Genomic DNA, 20,343 nt, shown 5'->3' with positions numbered 1-20,343 from the left:
CTAAGCACACTACTGTGGACCATGCTGCAGTCCAGTCAAAATTCTCCAGAAAGGAGCAGAAAGGATTTTGTTAGTGTTTTTGGAAAGGCAGCTCTTTGAGCTGCAGTCTCAGTCTTCAAAGAGCACAAAGCCCACTTGGTGACATTCAGTACAGTGCTACTTGCACACAGTGCCATGTTAGACCATCGCTGTCACGTTCTTGGCTACTGTCTACAACTGCTTACAGTTACTGGAAGAGTTGAGATATTTCAAATAAAAAAAAAATCTGTCACAAGAATCCCACTGCTTTAAAGCTGTGGTTTAGAAAACACCTTCCAGTGCTAAACCTGTTTTGATCACTGAAAAGAAACAGGGAGACATGACCCATCTCAAAAAAAATCACAAAGATCTATGGCAGACAACTCCTTAGAGATACAGACAGAGGCACACAAGGATGCAAAAAGCTGGAAATCAAAGCTGGAAAATCTCATAAACACATGATTAAACAACTGACCATAGGATCTGTAAGCCCGCTGTGACTTGGAGGTTTTACATGCAGTGACTCACTCCAAGTCAGTTACAGCTCCTGCAGATGCCACTGGTCAAACCTTGTGCTTTGCAGGCAGGGTTTGGTGAACATTTCTCACCTCCAAATTCATTCTCAATCAGTGCAAACTGCAGAAGCTTTTATCACATCCCCTTCAGGGCAGTCTTCACATGTGACTGGGACTGTCTACACAACAGTAACTGGTACACAGGGGAAAAAAGGGCCTTTCCAGAATTTCACCAGCAGCATCGAGAGTCCACCAATTGTTTTTTGATAGTCCCAAACCCAGCAAAAGATCACCACTAGATGTTCCTAGAGTGGGAGCCCCAGCTCAGGGCTGCAGGCCTCAAATGTAGTATCACAGTCACCCTGGACTCGGAAAGCCTAAATCCTCTAGCACTGAGCAGCTGGTGCTGCTGTGCAAAACACAACCATGAGTCTCCTGTAAATTCATCAAAGGAATGACCAAACTGGACTTGGAGCTTACATTCCAGAAACTTCACCTGTTTCAAGAAAGTGGAAGAAAGACAAATTTCAGAAATCTTACAGAATTGCCTGGAATTAGGTTTACCAGGAGACTCTCTGCAACACTTCAAATATAATTGACAACATTTCTCAATCTCAGCATTATCTGCTGCTAACCATAGCAGTAAATGCTAAGACAGGTAACAGGAGCATCCTCATCCATCCAGAATGCCATCCTGGCAGCAGTTTGAAACGGTTTGGATGCCCCCACATCTTGTAAGACCAAGATCTCCCAAAGCACTGAGGGTCAAGCCTTTGCAACAGAGAAAGGAATAACAAGTCTAAGTACACCCTTAGCAGCAATGCTATCTGGAGAGCAATTCAGCTTCAAGAACCAACTCCACTCAGTGATCAAGTCCAAGAGAAAATTCTCCTGGTGTTTGTACAGCCAAAATAGTGTTAAACGCAGGGGAAAGGGGTGAGTGGGTAAAAGAGCTTTGGAAGTACTCTCAGAAGCACAACAAAAGAAGGCTTGGAGGTACAGCATGCTTGAGCAGTGTGTGTCCAAGCTGCCCTAATGATATCAAGACAATTATTTAAATAAAATAGAAGACCTGGAAGTAGTAAAAAACAGATGGTTATCAGGTCTCTCTACCTGTTGCCCAAATGCTGCAGGAAGGCATCAGAACACCTGACAAAGTGTTCTGGCACGTTCCACAAGCAGCCACAGACAGCTGGAGAGGACAGCTGCAGGGACAGCAGGTGACTCTTCAGAAGAGTGCTCCAGCCTGGGAACAGGCCACAGAATGCCTAAAGGTCCTCAAAATCCAACTGGACAAAGCCCTGAACAACAAGGCCTCAAGTTAGCTTTGCTGTGAGGAGGAGGTCAGTTGGACCAGATACTTCTTGAGGTCATTTACAATCCAAACCTGCCTGTGGTTCTGTGACCTTACTGCACAGGGAAGAGAGAGAAGACAAAAGGGCAGAGTCTCTGAGAGGATGTATCTTCGAGAGCAAAACATGTAATCTTCCTTAAGAGGCCTTACAGAGCCAAAATACTAGAAACGCAGTGTGAGCTGACTCCTCTGCCCCACTGACAGTCCCAGACCTCTCTGCAAAGTGCCTGCCCCCAGGGACTTGAAAAGGGATCTCAGTGCTGGGAGGCCTCACCTCACATGCAGCTGTTCAAACTGACCCTGGGTAAGGCTGTGCTGAACAGAGCAATATCTCACATTGTCTAGAGACCACCTCCTCCCCTTGGGCTGCCCAGGGCTGGGTAAGCAGATCAGGCCTGTGGCCAGGACACAGCCCCAGAGCCCATGGCCAGCAGAACTGGTGAGGATGGTCTCAAACACTGCCATTTCCTGATGTGTACCATCAGCAGAGGAAGAAGTTAATAAAACTGAGACTAAAACACAAATCCAGTCAAATCCTTAGCACTGCCTTCGCTAAGCTAACAAATGCATTGTCATAGCTGTAGCCTACTCCATATTTCCATTGGATTGCTTTGACCACAACCCTTCTGCAACAAGGCTTCTGCCAGCACATCTGTGTCCATCAGATTTGTACATCCCAGCATCACTGAAAGCAAGACATCCATAAAGATATCATACAAGGGGCTTTGCCCCTGAAGTGAGGCCATGGGCTCAGCCTGGGCCATTGCTCTCTGGCTGCCAGAGATGTGGAAGAATCTGATGTTACTGTCATCTTCCAAAGCAAGGGCACTCATAGTGAGAAGGACGTGAGCAGGTGCAGAGAGAAAAAGAGGTTGTGCAAATATGCACTATGGAGCTATGAGGCTCAGGTTAGTCATTACAGCTCTGTAGGCTGTGGATGTTCCTTTCATAAGGCTGAGCTCACAATAACAACAGGGCTATGCTCTTATCACCAGCTTTGATCCCAGGCTAGGCAGGGTTAGGTGAGCAAATGCAGATTAAAAGTTTTCTTGGGGATTGCAGCTGCAATGAAAGGGAAAGAAGTTACAGCCTAGAACAAAAGCCATACCTGGAAGCACAGCAGAAGAGGAGAGCACAAATGAAACAGCTCTCATCCTCATCAAAAGAGACTCCAGAAACCATACCTCAGCACTCAGATGAAAATCCTACCCCCACCATCACCTGACACAGACCACGTCCAGTCCTGCCTCTGCCCACACAAGTGTATCTGACTGCCAGGGCCGGAAAAGGCCAGGCACATACCACAGCCAGCTCCCTGCCTCGCCAGGCCTGCCTCCACCTCTACAAACCACACAGGAAGTACCTGAGGCTCCCCAGGGCACCTTGCTGGCCACAGCTAGGCTGCCCACATGGGGAGGATTCAACAGATTCAACAGGGGCCTCCTGCAGCAGCCCAAGACAGCTTCAGCCCTGTGGGGCTGCACCTTTCTCTCATGGGGCCAGATCCTCGAGAGCAGCACATGGTGTCCAGGGATGCACATACCCACCAGGCCTTGAGAAGGCTCCAGACTCCCCTACACACAGGAGGAAGGCTGAGAAAGGTTGTCCAGTTCACAGAGCAGCAGCTGCTGAACCCCACAGACTTTGCTCCTGTGTGTGGTGACACCACCATAAAGGCTGATCCCCCTGGGGACACAGGGAGAGCTGAGCCAGGGTGGGTGCCAGGGCAGAGCTTTGGGGCAGAGGGTGCCAGGGCTGTTTGATGCCACTGCTCAGCACAGCTCCTCAGCAACGACAGGCCCCGCTGTGCTGAGCACTCCAGGGCCTCCCAGGAGCCATGGAGCCAGGGCCCAGCCTGTGCCTGGGCACTGACACGGCTGGGGGGCACAGCTGGCCACCGCCCCCACGAGGGCTGCCCCCCACAACAGGGATGGGGGCCAGGCTGGGGCTCCCCCTCCATCGCAAGGGGCCCAGAGACCACCTTCCGCAACAGGGACAAGGATCTCACTGGGGTCTCCATGGAAGCAGGGTGGGAATGAGGGTCAGACCATAGCAGGGGAACCCAGAGGCCAGAACCCACTCGAAAGGCATAAGGGTCGCACGATCCCTCCCACGGCAAGGGGCACAGGGATGCGCTCTGCACCGGGTCGGGGATGGGGATCACATGAGGGTCCTCATCCATGCCAGGTGACTCCAGAGACCAGCCCCCTCCCCAGCGAGGGCCGCACGGGGATCTCCATGGAACCGAGGCGGGGATGGGTCCAGACAAGCGCACTCCCCAGCCATATAGGGAGGGGTGCAAAGACCACCGCCTCCCCCGCACCGCAGCGCAAGTCGCATTGGGATCTCCCCTGGACTGGAGCTGCACCAGGGTCAGACTGGGGCTCCCCATCCATCCCGGGGTCCCTATAGCCCAGATCCCCCATAAGGGGCGAGGATCGCGTAAGGCTCCCCCCTCAGCCCCCCGGGACCCGCCGCAGGGCGCCCCCAAGCGGCCGCCACGGGACGGGGCGAGCGGCACTGGCCACGCCCCCTCGTGGGGCGTCGGCCACGCCCCTCCGCAAGGCACCCCTCGCCTCCTCGCCCCCCCGGGATCACCCACCCCCCCACCCCCGGTACCCGCGCCGCACGCGCCCGCCCCGCCCCCTCCTCGCGGAGCCCTAAGACCGGCCCATGGCCCCATCTGCACCTCGCTGGACGCCGCCGGGGCACGCCCGCGGCCGCCACCGCTCGTACCTGGCTCTCCCGGTGCTGCGCCGCCCGCTCTACCCAGAACCCGGATTCGGGTCGCGGCCCCTTTAAATGGAGGCGCCGCTCGGAGCCCTCAACGCGCTGCAACCCGACGGGGGGGCGGCGGCGGCGCCCTATTGGCTGCGCGGAGCGAGGGACGCGCTTTCATTGGCCGCGGTGGGGCCTGGGCTCGCGAGACTCGCTCACGAGCGGCTGCCGCGGAAACGCGGAGCAGAGCCCCGAGCGCGGGATCGGCGCGACAGCCCGGACCGCGGCGGGCGGCTGGAAAACCTGGGGCGGATCCGCCTGGCGGAGCGGATCCAAGAGGGCGAGCAGCACGGAGCCGGGCGCGGGCGGCGGCCGCGGTCTGGCGGGGCACGGCGAGGTGCTGGGGGGGAGCACGGCGGGAGGCGCGGGCCGGAACGGGGCGCCCCGCTTCCCGCCGGTGCCCGCGCGGCCGCCCGCAAAGCGCGGAGCGGATCGCACGGAATGGGCTCGTCACCCCGCTCCCCGCCCCCCCTTTAACCCTCTCGCTGCCGCCTCTCCCGGCCCCAGCCCCGCTGCCGTCCCGGGGGGTCCGGTCCAGCCTCGCCACCACGACCTCTACCTGCACGCGGGGAGACCCACCCGGCCGAGCCCGGGTGCCGCCACCGCCTCCCCGAAGCTGGAGCGTCTCCCCGGGGCGGTGAGTGACAGCGCGGCCGGGCGGGGCTTCCGCGGGGGCCCAGGACGCGGCACCGCCCCCGGGAGGGACCGCCTGGGCCGGCGCCCCCCATTCCCGGCACCGCCTTCACTCGGAATCCCCCTCCCGTGCCCGGGCTGCGCCCCCGCCACAGCGCGCGTAGCCCGGGGTGCCCTTCCCCAGCCACGGCAGCGCCCACCTGGCCTCGCCGCCCGCGGCACCTCTACCCCTTCCCGCCTCCACCCGTGCCCCCCGGCTGCTCCCCCCATCGGGCTTGGCCCCGTCCTCTCTGGGGGCTCCCCTGCCGGCAGGAGCCGGGCCCCCTCCGTCTCAGCGAGGCAGCATCCTGGTCTTGGCCGCGCCACTGCGCTGTGGGGCTCTCCCACCGCTCCCGCCCCCGGGAACCTGCGGTTCCCAAGCCTGCGGGCACACAGGGGTGCCAGCGCTGAGCGTGGGCTGGAGCCCGGGGGCAGGGCGGGGAGCGGGCGGCGGAGCTGGGGGAAAGCGGGCACTCCGCGAGGGCAGCGAGCCTCCCGGGGGTCCCGCGGCCGGGGAGCGGGCTGGCCGCGGGCACCTGCACCGCTGAGGCGGCGGGAAGCGGGAGCGTTTATTGCAACGCGGTGAAACGAAACCCGCCCGAGGCAGCATCCGACCGCGCTCCCACAGCGCCCGGTGCGTTCCCAGGGGCGGGGCACGGTGAGACCCTTCTGCCGAGCCGCACCGAGCCGCCTTCCCCCCCGCAGCGGGGCAGCGACGGGAACGAGGTCCGGACGACGAGGGGTCGCCCGCGGCTGGACGCGGCAAGGAGCGGGCACGGGGCTGGAGGACACCTGGAGGAGACCGGATCGGCACACGCTGGCCCCCCGGCGCTGCCCGGTCTCCGGTGCTCACCCGCCGGGGTGGAGAAGCCAACCCCGGAACCGCCCCGTTGCCATGCCGGGCGCACGTCGGGGGGCGCGGCGGGGCGGCACGCGCTCGGCGCCGCTGCTGGCCCTTTAAAAGCGCGCGGCCCCCGCGCGCCCGCACCGCGCCTGCGCGCCGCGCGCGGGGCGGCTCGCGGCGCTCCCTTTGTCCCCCGCTCGCCTCTCACCCAAGCTTGGTGCCCACGGCCGTGATTGGCAGCGCGCGCGGCTGCTCCGCTGACCAATGGAATCCCCGCACGGCCACTTGGTTCCGCCCTACTACGGCGGCCGCTGTGAGTGATGGCGGCATTGGCCAATTAGCGGCGCGGCGGCGGGCGCCGGGTGGCCAATAGGAGCTCAGGGAGAGGGGCGCCGTGTTAGGCTGCGCGAGTTCCGGCCGCGCGCTCTCCGCTCAGGGCCGCCGCGGTCCCGGTGCCCGTGTCTGTGTCCGGGGCCGGTGCCTGTCCCGGTGTCCGTGTCCCTGTCCGGTGTTGCCGCCAGGTGAGGTCGCGGGGGCGGTAGGGTCGCGGCTCGGCCCCGCTCCGTCGCCGCCGAGGCTGTGCCGGGGCCCGGCGCGGCCTGCGCGGCCCGCCCCGCCCCTGCACGAGGGGCCGGCGGGAGCCACCCGGGTCCGAGCTCCGAGTCGCTTCTCGACCGTGCGTGTGTTGCTTTTAGGTGGGGAAGATGCAGGGCAACAAGGGGTTCAACATGGAGAAGCAGAACCACGCTCCGCGCAAGCAGCACCAGCAGCACCCGCCGCCGTCCATCCCCGCGAACGGGCAGCAGGCCAACAGCCAGAGTGAGTCCCGGGCCCGCCGCGGGGGCCCGCCCGGCCCCGCTCTGGGTAGGCGCTGAGCGACCGCTTCGGTGCCGCGGGAAACCTCGCGTTAGCTGCGGCCCTCGGGGTGCAACAGGTCTCGGCAGGAACAAAAGGAACCTGGCTTTCTAAGTTAAAATAATAAATCCTTAGATCCCCAGGCAGGCTGCAGCATCTCCTGCTATATCAGTTTTTCCCCGTTGTTGGAAATCACGGTTTTAATTGCGCGTGGGTTGTGTTTGTGGAATTTCTGTTGGTTTTGCTCAGTCCGCTCCAAGGTACACGTGACTCCTGTAGCGTTTTATCCTAAGTTTCTTGTGTTCGTAACTTTTATGCGTTCCCAAAACCAGGGCAACGATATAGAGGTTCTGTCTTTGCTTCAAAAATCTCAGGAAAAGGCCACTTACAGTTTGGAAGTCATTGCGTTCTTGACAATGTGTCTGTAAGCGTTGTCTCTCATTGTCTGGTTCCTGTTTTTACCCCGGGCATAACAGACGGCTTCTCAATACAGGTTTTCTTAGGAAGCTGGAAACATAAGAAGCTTGATTGCTAGAGCAATTGCTAGGTTATACAGAAGTAAGTTTGTTCTCCGTGAAGATTATGTTGTAGTGAGAACGTTGTTACAGCAATCTGGAGGCACCCCTTAAGACTGGCTTTTTTTTTTTTTTTAATTTTTTTTTTTTAATAATGAGGAACCAGGCTTTACTTAGTGCTTAATGCCAGTGGACATTGATGAAAGCCGTTCTGCTGCAGCGGGTTTCTGGGTTTTCCTGCTCGGTGTGGACTGGCGCTCTAGAGCGGGTGCTTGTGAGCTGTGACAGGACGCGTTCATGGCTTCGGGGTCCTGAACTGATCCAGCCTGATCGTTTAGAAAAATGGTGGCAAGACATCCCCGTTAGCATTTTTTTTTTTTTTTTGGGTGGATGGAGGGAGAAAGTGCTTTATTATTAGATGTGGATTTTATTTTTATTTTTTTTTTAAGTTTGGACACTTTGGCTGTTTAAAACAAAAATGTGTAGAAGTCACCCACCTCCGAGTGGGGTTTTTTGTGTCAAGGATACTGGGTTGGTAAAAATCTGGCATGTTTTTGTTAGGTGGTCGAGTTGAACAGGCTCTTTATCAGTTCCCAGACAATAACAGACAAGGGTGGCAGAGCAGACGTTTCCAATCAGGTTGAAAACAATAACAGTACAGCTGTACTGGGGAGTTCCCACAGGGATCAGCTTGTAGTGAGTGACTGTGTCTCACTCCTTTGCGTGGATCTCTGAGGCAGAACAGTGGTACTGTGTGTACCCCGAGTGTAACTGTTCCAAGTACCTCCTGTTGTATCCACAGGCCTTGCAATTATTCCCAAATACTCCTAGTAATGCTGTGAACAAGGCAAAACATTTCACTCCTACACTTTTGCTGTATCAAGTAGATATCTTACTCTCACTGCTCTTCTCTGGCCACACTCAGTCTGGCTATTTAGTGTTTGCCATAGAGGTGTGCTTACTCCTATCAAAGGGTTGTCCTTGCAGTGTATTGTCTTTGCATGCAGAGTCTTTCTCATTTAGTGTCCTGCTTTGTAGCTGGAGCCAAACCATTGATGTTCACAGTTTATTTCATGTGCTTGACCATGACTTGTGTCCTCTGTTGCTTTCTGTGCCCTGTAGTCCTGGGTGGTGTAGTTCCATGTGTGTTTAAGGAAATGGGGCTCAGGATGATAAGATAAAGTCATGCTAAATCCATCCCTGTGTCCGGCACATAACAGAGCTTTCAGGATCATGCTGGACTCTTGCTGAATTAAGAGTTAAAGATTGTATATGCCTGTGGGGATTTGAGAATGTTACTGTTTGGGTTTATTTCTGTTGGATAGCTTAGAAAATATTTTAACCTTGGGTTTGATCTCTGAGGTTTCTTCCAAATTTAAAAATCCCTTCTAGGGTGACTTACTGAATAGGGATTTTTTTTCTTTGTAATTAATCTTGTAATTTTTCTGAGGGATCGCCTATATGGCTGGTTTTTGGGATGGGTTGTTTTTTTAAAAAATTTTTGGGTTGATATTTTTCCCCACTATTTTCACTATTCCAGCCTTCTCTTCAGCTTGGAAACTCATACTCTGGAACCCATCTCATAGAATGATAGCTATCTGAAATTATATCTGTCTGAACAAAATTTCCTCTGATTTTCCTATTTTTCTAGATATTTGGAGTTGTTTTGGTATGTTTTTCAGTAAAAATGTTTTCTGGCTAAACTGTGGCATTTCTGTAATTATTTATGTTGTAATAACAAAATCCTGTGTTGTGACTACAATTGACGTTTTTTGTGGGCCAGTTATCTTGACCAGATCTCAAAAAGTTTGAGTGAAATATCTCATGTCATTTCAAGCTGCAGTGTGTTGTTTTCTCCAGTTCTAGACTGTCATTCACTAGTGTTAATGAGCATTGAGGTTCAGTTTTCTTTAAAAAAACCTATGGGGCCATTCTGAAATTAAATCCCCATATTGCTGGAGAGATGGCTGGAGAGATTTAATACCAAAATTAATGGGTGGTGTTACCTGTATTATCCTGTGTCTCTGTGGTCACTGTGATGAAACCTAATAAAATTTATCCCCCCAACTGTAGAGCAGCTGTGTACCTTATTCCCCTCAGATGAAGGCCTGACTATTGACCTGAAGAATTTCCGGAAACCCGGTGAAAAGACCTTCACCCAAAGAAGCCGCCTCTTTGTGGGGAATCTGCCCCCAGATATTACAGAGGAAGAGATGAGAAAGTTGTTTGAGAAGTATGGCAAGGCAGGGGAAGTCTTCATACACAAGGACAAAGGCTTTGGTTTTATCAGGCTGGTGAGTGACTTGGCACCTTTGGGGGAGTTTTTGTGGTGATGGCTCACAGTGGAGCAGTATTGCTAATTGAAAGTAGTAGATGTTCAGATGTCTTGCTGATTACACCTCCTGATGGTTTTAGTAACCTGGAATATGGGATTAGCTTCCAAGTGGTTTGTCTAGAGCTTGTTATGAAAAGAAATGTGAATTTAGGCAGCTTGTGGCAGCAGTTATGAGAGATCTGATAAATTTATTCTGAAATCAGCTGGTAGAAAGCAGAAAAGCCCCACATGAATGTGATGCTATTATAGACAAAGAGAACTTCTCTATTTCTGGAATATGGAATTCCTTTGGGCATAGTTTGTCATGCAGTGTTTCTGGTGTGATTAATGCTCTTGGGGTAGGGGATCTCTAGATGATCACATTGAAGTGTGTCTGGATGGAAAGTAGCTACCACCATAGATTTTTGCGGCTCATGCACCACATTTCTGAGAGCCCTGAGGTGAGTGAATGAGGTCCCCACACCCACATCTGGGCTGCTTTCATGTAGTGCAACTGCTTTGTAGTGACTTAAGTAGTGGAAAGGTGTGAAAGTGGCATAGGTGGTCTTTCATGGATTGTCATACTATCAGCATTTCCTTGTCAGACTTGGTTAGTAGATGAGTCTTGGTTATTTTTTTAAAATGTGTTTGTTTTTTAAAAAAAAAGGTGCTTTAGCCTTAATATAATTATTTGTGATAATGAAAATTTCTGTGTTTGCTTAGGTCATATTAGCCATTGGACTAAACTTAGGTATTTGTTATATATTTCTCACCCTCCCTGTCCCCAAACTTCGGCTGTTCAGTCATTCATGATAAGGAATAGCTGTGATTTTTTTGGCACTCTTCTTACCAAGCTGGGGAGAATCATTTATTTCTCTCAGAAGCAGTTGTTACAGAGGAATAAGCTCATGTTTAATCCCGTGCTTTACTGAGAGCTTGCTGATGGCTGTTTTTATCTGCAGGAAACTCGCACTCTGGCAGAGATTGCCAAGGTGGAACTGGACAACATGCCTCTCCGTGGGAAGCAGCTCCGAGTGCGCTTTGCCTGCCACAGCGCCTCGCTGACAGTCAGGAACCTGCCTCAGTTTGTGTCCAATGAGCTCCTGGAGGAAGCCTTCTCAGTGTTTGGCCAGGTGGAAAGGGCTGTGGTTATTGTGGATGACAGAGGACGATCCTCTGGGAAAGGCATTGTGGAGTTCTCAGGGAAGCCTGCCGCTAGGAAAGCGCTGGATAGATGTAGTGATGGGTCTTTCCTGCTGACTACGTAAGTGTGGAAAGAGAGAGGTGCTCTGCTGGCATGTGCAGGTTGGGTGGCATTGGCTGGTGAACGCTGGTTCTTAGCACCACAGGGGACAGATGGGACACGAGGTGCTAGGGGGATTGGCCTGGGGAGTATTTTATTTGTTCCAACACGAGACATTCTGTGTCTGAAAACTTTCTTCTGGGAAGCTGCTAGTGGGGTAAGTGCATAGAACTTCCAAGTAAACTTTCTCCATAAAACAACCTTAGGGCAATTAAAGCAACCTTTAGGAACAGGACCTATTTCAGAGACCATCCACATAACTTGTTTGGAAACCAAGTGCAAGTGTTTTAATTGGACACTCTGGGTCACTACAGGGGAGAGTCTTGGCATGGGATTCCACTTGTAGCTTGCACTGCTGGGGTGGAATGCCACTTTGAGCATTGGATCTGTTGGAGAGGCTGCTCAGATAGATTGGATTGTTTGGAGTTTTCACCATTATAAACTGTTTTCCCTGTGCTTGAATGTAATAAAGCAGAGAAGCATGTTCTTCCATAATCATGTGAACTTGTTCAAGCAAATGCCCAATTCCAGTTGCATTCCACAAAGCGGTTTGTTGCTCTAAGAGGAAGCAATTTCTGACCTCTTGGAAAAAATTACTCTATTTTGTATTATGCTCCTAGAACTTGTGATCAGAACACTTCCTGAAATGGGGCTATATTGCTCATTTGTGAAGTAATTTTTTTTAAGCTACCTACTTCTCACCTGCAGATCTACAGTGGCACAAGCTGTACAGTGGCACAGCTTGATTGTACAAGCACATTCAGTTTCAAAAAGCAGGTTTTGCTTATTTCTTTTTTAAATACCAGTTTTTCTCCCTGACACTTTGAGGATAACCAGAGTAGTGAGTAGTGCTCTACAGGAGGATTACTGTTAGGAAGCTTTTGCTGATTCAGAAGTCTGTACCTGAAAGAACCATGAAAACAGATTTTTAAAAGTGATCATGCAAAACTAATCACTTTCAATTCATAACTAAGATTAGCATTCAGTCTCTTTATAGCTATCAGTACATTAGGTTCTGATATGTAAGACCACAAAACAAGTCTGTTATTTCTTTCTAGTTATGGTTTGGTTTTGATTAAACTTGTTCTGGTTTGTCCTAGTTCAAGCCAGGAAAGCTAGATAAACTGTTTGAAATTGGTTCATGTTAGAAAATAAGATTATTAATAATGGGATACGTCGCATCAAAGTGAAAAGCTGTATTATGGATCTTCAGCTGAGGAAAGGGATTTTAGTCTTCCATGTCCTGCTGGAGCCTGGGTACCCATTGCCACTTGGCACAACAGGATCATCTCTCCATTTCCCCAGCCCTGACATGGGACTGAGGAGCTCTTGGGAAGATGGGGTGCTGCTTTATGCTGAGGATGAGCAATGTCCATGCTGTGGGGGAGAGCTGGTTCAGAGAGCAGGTCAATACTTCCTTCTGCATGCAGAAGCCAGAAGCACACATCTGCAGTGTCTGTTGTGAAGTGCACCAGTGGATTCCCTGGGGGTGGAAATTCAGAGGAGAGCCCAGTGCACCTTCCTAGAGCACTGTTGCCAAGCAACAGTAGCATATGGTGGCCTCAGCAGGAGGGTATGACTGGATGGTACAGCCTGCAGCCTCCAGTGAGGAGTGTGTAGTGACTCTTTGCTTTAGACAGCCATAAAAAGGCACAGATGGACTTGTGACACTCTAGAGACAAGACTTCATGCTGAGTAGATCCTGCTGGAGCATATCAGGATTCCAGTTAAGCTGTTAATTTGAGCCAAGTAACTACAAATATTGTTCTTTCAGTACAATTTTGGTTTGGATTAAACTAGGATTTTGATTAACAGTTACAGTCCTGTTCTAGAAAAAAAGAAGAAAGAGTGTTCATAGTGATTTCTGTTTTCACTTTGGTTGAGATCCCCTGCTCTGAGTTTCTTTGAGCAATGCTAAAAGCAACGTAATTTGTGCTTTCCAAAACTGCAAGCTTGTTCTTGAATTTTCTTGAAAGCACCTCACTATTTCTTTACAGATTCCCTCGCCCTGTCACTGTGGAGCCCATGGACCAGTATGATGACGAGGAGGGTCTACCAGAGAAACTAGTCATCAAAAACCAGCAATATCACAAGTATGTGCCTGGCATGTAGCAGGAGAGGAGAGTGCCTGTGGGCTAGTGTCTCAGTCTTAGAAGGGTGGCTCATCAGGTCCTCCTTTTCTTTTTCCATAAATGTGACCTGACTTTGGAAGGAGAGTTGCATTCACTGTTCTCTTGCCGTGACTGGCTAAAAGAAATCAGTGATTTTGAATCCACACTGTTGGATAAGACTGGCAGCCTTCACATATTTTGTATAAGTTCATTTCAGTTGTTGAAATAAAAATTTTGGTCAATTTGAGATAACACAGACATGAGATTCCCTGGGAAGTATTACAGAAAGTCTATGTAGGAAACACTTGAGCCCACAATAGAAATTTAAGGAATTATGTGACTAGCATTAGGACATTCTAGAGCTATCCAGGTATAAAACCAGAGTCTTAGAAGGCTTCACAATGTAGATAGAAATCCTGTGATCTGAGCAGTTGGCGTTAGCAAGCCATGTGAGCTCATGAATTTTTCAAGTAAGGAAGATGAGAGCTTTAGGAGGTGGAATTAGAAATAGTCCTGTTCTGCAGGTGAAGAGTGATAAATGTGAACATTTGGGCAGTGTTTGTTTCTGGAGTGCATCTGTCCATAAGATGTGCAGCAGGAGTAAAGGCTGTTACTTTCAAGGGTATTTCTAAATCTCTTTACCCAGAATCTTTTGGTGTCTTATGAAAGCAGTGTCATTGTTAGGGAAGGGGACAGCTTCCATGCAGGAATAAGATGATGCCTGAGGAGTAGACAAACTGGTGTCTCAGGCACAGTCAACTGTTGAAAGGGCCTGCTATTGCATTTGACACACAAATGGAGTTTTCTGGGTTCCTCCTTGCTCTCTTGAAGCATTCACTAGCCCTTCATTGTTTGACAGGGAGCGTGAGCAGCCTCCTCGGTTTGCACAGCCTGGCAGCTTTGAATATGAATATGCCATGCGTTGGAAGGCTTTGATAGAGATGGAGAAGCAGCAGCAGGAACAAGTAGATCGCAACATCAAGGAAGCTCGAGAGAAGCTGGAAATGGAAATGGAAGCAGCTCGCCATGAGCACCAAGTGATGCTCATGCGGCAAGGTACCAGATAAATACAGGATGGGTCAGGGCCCTGCACCATCCAGGAGTGGGTGGCTCAACAGACTGGCTAGAGACCACTGAAGGGGAGCCATGGTGGTGGCTTGTCTTTTAACAAAGCATGGTAGCAGCAAATAAATGGAATCCTATAATTGTGTAGGTAGAAGAAATCAGCAAGTCCAAACATTAACCTCCTTTCAGGTACTTGTAGAACAAGAGTCTCCTTGAGCCTTCTTTTCTCCAGGCTGAGCTCCCCCAGCTCCCTCAGCTGCTCCCCATCTGCCTGGTGCTCCAGACGCTTCCCAGCTCTGTTCCGTTCTCTGGACATGCTCCAGCCCCTCAGCCTCTTTCTTGTTGTGAGGGGCCCAGAGCTGGACACAGGATTTGAGGAGTGGCCTCACCAGTGCCCAGTCAGGGGGATGTCACTGTCCTGGTCTTGCTGCCGCACTACGGGTGGGACAGGCCAGGTGCCAGTGTCCTCTTGCCTACCTGGGCACACCTGGCTCATGTTCAGCTGCTGTTGACCAGCACCCCCAGGGCCTTTCCCTCCAGGCACTTTCCAGCCCCTCTGCCCCAGCCTGGAGCTGCAGGGGTTGTTGTGACCCCAGGGCAGGACCTGACGGTGAATCTTGTTGAACCTAATGTAGAGAAATACTACTGTATTGATGAAGGCTCTGTTACCTTTTTCTCTTCTGTGTTACAGTTCTAGTTCAGGAATTCATAAGAGGTGGCATGGGAGATGAGTCTGATTTTGTGTTTTATTGTTGTCTTACTCAGATTTAATGAGACGCCAGGAGGAGCTGAGGAGAATGGAGGAATTGCATAACCAAGAAGTACAAAAACGTAAACAGTTGGAACTCAGGTAAAGGGGCAGGTTGTGAAATGCTGTGAATCCATAGAAGAATAAAACACCTTTTAACTGCACCTAATTATTCATTGTGACAATTTAATTACTGCCTGAAGTGTGGCTGTTACTTTGGGCTTTTTTTGTTCATAGGGGAGAGAGTACACTTGGTTTAAGATGGAAGAGTTAGGAGTTTCTTCCACTGATTAGTATTTGCTTCTCCACATTTCTGTGTCTTAGTTAAGCTTCTTTATGAGGCAGATAGAAAAATCAGAATCTCTGCTGTGATTTAATGGCTTCAGTGCTGCAGATCAGTAAATCCCATTCCAGCATCTCTGTTACCATTTGAGAGGTAACTTGTTCTCAGATATCTCTCTCTCCATTGTAACACTTCCTTGTCTTGGTGTCGTTTTGAGAAACTCCAGGAAGACTACGAGAGTATTTGTAATAGGAGGGGCTTGAGAGCAATCAGGCTTGATGCATGATGCTGCATGTAGTCAGCATGCATTTGGGACCTGCTGTGTACATAGGCTTGGAAAATACTGTTAAGATCAGTGAGTTCAGCTGCAAATCTAACACTGCCAAGCCCACCATGTCCCGAAGCACCACATCTACACATCCTTTAAATCCTTCTGGGGATAGTGACTTCACCACTTTCTGGGGAGCTTGTGCCAATGCTTCGTAACCCTTTTGGTCAAGAAATTTTCCCTAATATCAAATCTAAATTTTCCCTGGTGCAGCTTGTAGGCCATTCCCTCTTGTCCTGTCACTTGTTATCTGGGAGAAGAGACTGACTCCCACCTGGGTCCACCCTCTTGTCAGGCAGTTGTAGAGAGTGATAATATTCCTCTTGAGTCTACTTTTCTCCAGACTGAGCCACTCCAGCTCCTTCAGCTGCTCCTCATGAGACACACACACACACAAGTGGGTTTTTTTTAAATGAGCTCCTCAAAACAAAGTTTGAAGTGTAAAGTTTCCAATGAAGATCCATGATGCAGCACTGCAACACAGTGATGCAGATGGTGGTGTTTGTTGTGCTGAGCATCCCTGGACTTTCCTTACAGGCAAGAGGAGGAGCGCAGGCGCCGTGAGGAGGAGATGAGAAGGCAGCAGGAAGAGATGATGAGACGCCAGCAGGAAGGCTTTAAAGGGAACTTTGCTGATGCGGTATGAGGGCTTCTACATTTCCATTACATCTGTACACTCACAGTAGATTTTTCCCTTCCACAGCACGGCTTTGTGAGTTTTCAACTCAGTTGGAGGACTGTACATCAGTAGTGCATTCTACCCTGAATTATGGACTCCCTCCAATCTTAATACATTTTAGCCTAGAAACTAAATCCCTTAGTTCTGTTCCAGTTCTTTATGTAGGACTCTCTGTAGCTGTCTTGCTGTATAGAAAAATGTATGCTGACTAATTCTGTTCTTACAGCAGCACACTCACTGTCCTGAAGCACTGCAGCAGAACCTTGTTATGATTATATGACTGGCAATATCCCTAGCTTGCATTCTGTCTTAGTCATGATAAAATGGTCCCAACTGGAGGCATTGCTGCAGGCGTGGTATATGCTTGTACTTAAAAGTCAGTTGGTCAGATATTTTTTTTGTAATGTAACCTGGTGGTAACCTGCATTTCAATAGTAGTATCTCTAGCTCTATAGAGAAATGCCTTACAATATATTTCCAGTCCCAGACACTTTCTATTGTGGAGGCAGCTGTAGGGCTGTTCAGGTGGTATAAAGGAATTAATGCAGCTGGAGGTAAGTGTTTAATATTTACTAGTGAAGCTTGGCCCCTGGGCAAAATAGCTAAATATGTATGAAACCAAAGGGCCAAGAGCATGACAGAGCCAAATGTGGGAATATTCTCCTTGTGCAGTAGATACCCTGATTCCTAAATACTGCCTTCATGTGATAAATAATGGCACTGAGACTACAGATGACATGAAAGTTGTCTTCACTTACCATTGTGAAAAAAGCAGTGCCCTCACTGAGGTGAGGAGGTTTTGCAGTGAGAGAAATCTGTGATAGGTGTTTCTGATGCTTGGTTAATAAAAGAGAAATTGAGCTCACTAAATGGTATTATAATGCAAGTGACCCAGTATTGTGTCTTTATGTAAGCTTGCATTCCTTTCAACAGGAAAAGCTTCTTAGCTATGCTGAAAGAGTAGCAAAACTAATTCTATCTAATGTGTTATTACTGCTCAGCACATCTTTCCATCAAGATATCTTTGCTAAAGTCTGCATGTGCAGCTTTGCTGCTGGATGTTTTATTATAATTCTGCAAAACAGCCTTTTATAATAAGATATTTAAAATAAGACCTGTTTATTCAGCAGCTATCATGTGAAGGTTGCTCCAGCCTTCCTTTGAAATTTGCCCTGCGAATTACTTTTCTACACATTGTTCAGCAGTAAATTCTCAGAGCTCATTGAATTTGTATAATTACATTTTTTAAAGCCTGATTATCAGTTGAAATGAGTGTCTGTCTTTCCAGAGGGAGCCACCAGACATGCGAATGGGACAGATGGGTATGGGAGGTAAGAGTATTCTTTGTTCCTGTGCATGTTCATTTCCGTTCTTACAAAATCTGCACTTTTTTTTTATTGCCTTCTTATTTAGAAACTCAATCAAATTAATCTCTTAGGCTAGAAAGAGGAAGTATTCATGTTACAGGAAACACAACATCTTGTAAAGGAAGATCAGTTTGTCTTGTCCTGATAGTGCAAAGCTGGTTAATACCTGCATGGAATGGTGTTTTGTGGCTCTGGGGTGATGAGCAGACCCCAATCACTGTGTGTATGTGCCAGGACTATTTGTCAGTTTTCTTTTCCAGGTACCATTGGCATGAACAATAGAGGAGCTATGGGTGGTACCAATGTCCCAGCTCCTGCACCTCCTGCTGCTGGCCCTGGAGCTATGATCCCTGATGGAGCCATGGGAATGGTAGTGTATCTCCATCTGCTTTTTATGCACACCTTTAAAATGCATATTATGTTGTTTCCAGTATTAAGCACTAACTGCTGAAGTTGAAGCTTCTTTGTCTATTCAGACCTGTTGCTTCACTTCTGCTGAAGTCTTTAGAATTTAGTCTTGCCTTGATACTAGCTGATAATTTTCAGGAGATTGAGCCAAGTCTAATTACTGCTTGATTTACTTCCAAGAGAGCTAGTGCAAAAATGCTTGTTAGAAAGATCTTAGCAGTAATATATGGTGGTTTTTAAATGACCTAATGGGAAGCACTTTGTTAAATTAAGAGTTTTTTGAGAGTAGATTATTGCAGGCAAAAAGCCAAGCTTTCAGGAGTGTTCTGTTCATCCCCAGTTCTGAAAACAGTTATCTCCTCTTCTTATAGACCAGAATGAGTTCAGCTAATTTGCTTAGGAGATCAAGAGTGAGGAATCAGTGGAGTTTCATGCTTGTTTGTTTGACTTCTTGAAATTTTTGTATTTGATTTAGTTTTAAACTTTACTTCAGGGCTTTGCAATAGACTCTGGCTTTTGTGGCATCTGTCATTCCTCTCTGTCACATAAAGGATTGGTCCTCCCACAGTGTCAGCACTTCCAGTCACCAGCAGAAACAGCAGCAGTCATAGTAGAGTTTGTCCTGAAAATTCATCTTCCTTCAGTGGTTTTTATTAATTGGTCTAATAAGCAGTTTTCCTGCAAACATTCCTACTCAGGCTTCTTGCTCTGTCATGACTGCTATGACACAGGTATTTTTTTATCATGAAGAGCAGTTTTATTTGTCTAAAAGCTTTTGTACCTAAGTGGTAGGGAGAGCAAAGCAGCTGAGGCTAAGGGCATGTGCACTACACAGGGAAATTAAGGGGGAAGATGAAGCCAGAGAAGGTGAGTTCTGATGGGTCACCTGCTCCACAGCAGGGCCCTGGTCTGTGAGGTGGTGCACAGAGTCCCAGTATGCCTGACTGCAGGTTCTGTAGGGAAAGGGGCTTTGTTCTGCAGTGGTGCTGTCAGTCCAGCTTTGGGACTATGGGGATGTTGGTGGTGGGGTGAAGGTTTGCTGCAAGGTCAGCTGGAATTTTGGAATCCTGGTAGAATTCGAGTCAACTCAAATGGGTTTTAACTGCCCTTTGTTCTTCCTTGTTTTTCTTCTGGTGTCTTCTGCGCTTATCCTCGTTCCAAGACTCCACCACCACCTCCAGACCGCTTTGGCCAGGGTGGAGCCATGGAGGGCCTTGGAGCCATGGGAGGGAACCCGCCTGCCTTCAACAGAGGAAATCCAGGGGGAGATTTTGGCCCTAACAAGCGTCGCAGATACTAACAGGATTAAGCTATCCCCTGTACACGCCCCAAAGAAGGAAATCTTGGCAGGCCACACAGGGTTCAACTTGGGGGGGGAGGGGGGACATTTTAAAGATAGTTAATTAGGGCCTGTTTTGGTAAAGCCACTCTAGGGCAAGGGGAGTGCAGTCTGACTGGTAAAGGTTTTAGAAAATTTCATGTGGTGCATTCCTAATTTCAAAGTGAAAAATGGATCCTGGGAGGCTGCCGTGGTTCAGTAATGGTAAAATCTTGCAAGGACCCTAATGCCTTGACCGTTTTCCTATTTGCAGCTGAAATCATGAGACTAAATTAAATAAAACTTCAGTATGTCTTGGCATTCTTTTGGTGTAGTGTACCTTGCTTAAGAGCACAGGGGGGTCTCTGGAGAACTGGGGCAGCATTTGGGTACTTTGCAGCTCCCATGATTTTGTAAATTTATATAGCTCCAAGTGATCCGTCATGTAGTGACTTGGGGGAGATTTTGTTTGTTTCTTATTTCTATTTTTTTTTTCCTCCTAACTTGTTAGTTACTCTTTTTACCTGGACCATTTGTTTCTTTGAAGTAGTTAACAGTCGTGCAGCCTGAATGGCTGGGAGGTTCTTGTTTGGATGGATTTTTTTGATAACGTGTTGTATCTCTTTATTTTTACTGGTAGTAAAGTACAATCTATTGGATAAAGATACTGTATCTCATGCTGAAGACTTAACTGAAACAAATGTTTGTATAATCCTAACCTTGCCTGTCTTTTGTGTAGGAGTACTACAAGATTTTTCATTTAGTGTAAACTGTTTGAACACAAACTGTAATTGTCCCACTAAAAAGTTTGAGTTTGTCTGAGGAATGTTACAGGAATGCATTATTAAAGTGGATTTTAAGCCTTTTT

The 20,343-nt window shown here is 49.3% G+C and overlaps 3 protein-coding genes across 16 annotated transcripts in view; 2 read left to right on the top strand and 1 right to left on the bottom strand.

The window, feature by feature from the left end:
- Positions 1-5,327, bottom strand: part of ZMYM3 (zinc finger MYM-type containing 3) — a 32,446-nt gene extending 27,119 nt beyond the window's left edge. The window contains exon 1 of one of the 7 annotated variants that reach the window (XM_056491663.1): positions 5,225-5,327. The gene's annotated coding sequence lies outside the window, so the exon portion shown is untranslated. Of the gene's footprint in view, positions 1-4,576; positions 4,709-5,224 lie in introns of those variants that run through there. The other 6 variants (XM_056491658.1, XM_056491664.1, XM_056491661.1 and 3 more) reach the window with 6 other exon arrangements.
- On the top strand, positions 4,143-6,414 carry LOC130253308 (basic proline-rich protein-like). Its single transcript, XM_056491797.1, has 3 exons — positions 4,143-4,619; positions 4,661-5,725; positions 5,773-6,414. The coding sequence occupies exons 1-3, from the start codon at positions 4,143-4,145 to the stop codon at positions 6,412-6,414; spliced, it is 2,184 nt and encodes a 727-aa protein (XP_056347772.1).
- NONO (non-POU domain containing octamer binding) lies at positions 4,862-20,343 on the top strand. Of its 8 annotated transcripts, none has more exons than XM_056491666.1 (11): positions 4,862-5,302; positions 6,877-7,045; positions 9,625-9,845; positions 10,828-11,129; positions 13,166-13,261; positions 14,139-14,335; positions 15,110-15,194; positions 16,241-16,343; positions 17,671-17,713; positions 18,010-18,119; positions 19,320-20,343. In XM_056491666.1, the coding sequence occupies exons 2-11, from the start codon at positions 6,886-6,888 to the stop codon at positions 19,455-19,457; spliced, it is 1,455 nt and encodes a 484-aa protein (XP_056347641.1). In that variant the 5' UTR covers positions 4,862-5,302; positions 6,877-6,885; the 3' UTR covers positions 19,458-20,343. The 8 variants fall into 8 exon arrangements, with proteins under 8 accessions (XP_056347641.1, XP_056347643.1, XP_056347642.1 ...); XM_056491668.1 differs by having other exon boundaries at positions 4,864-5,302; positions 6,877-7,000; XM_056491667.1 differs by having other exon boundaries at positions 4,865-5,302; positions 9,652-9,845.

The sequence above is a fragment of the Oenanthe melanoleuca genome, chromosome 4A (genome assembly GCF_029582105.1).
Source record: "Oenanthe melanoleuca isolate GR-GAL-2019-014 chromosome 4A, OMel1.0, whole genome shotgun sequence".
Taxonomy (NCBI): domain Eukaryota; kingdom Metazoa; phylum Chordata; class Aves; order Passeriformes; family Muscicapidae; genus Oenanthe; species Oenanthe melanoleuca.
The sequence above is the reverse complement of the archived record's forward strand: the minus strand, read 5'-3'. Positions and strand labels throughout refer to the sequence as shown.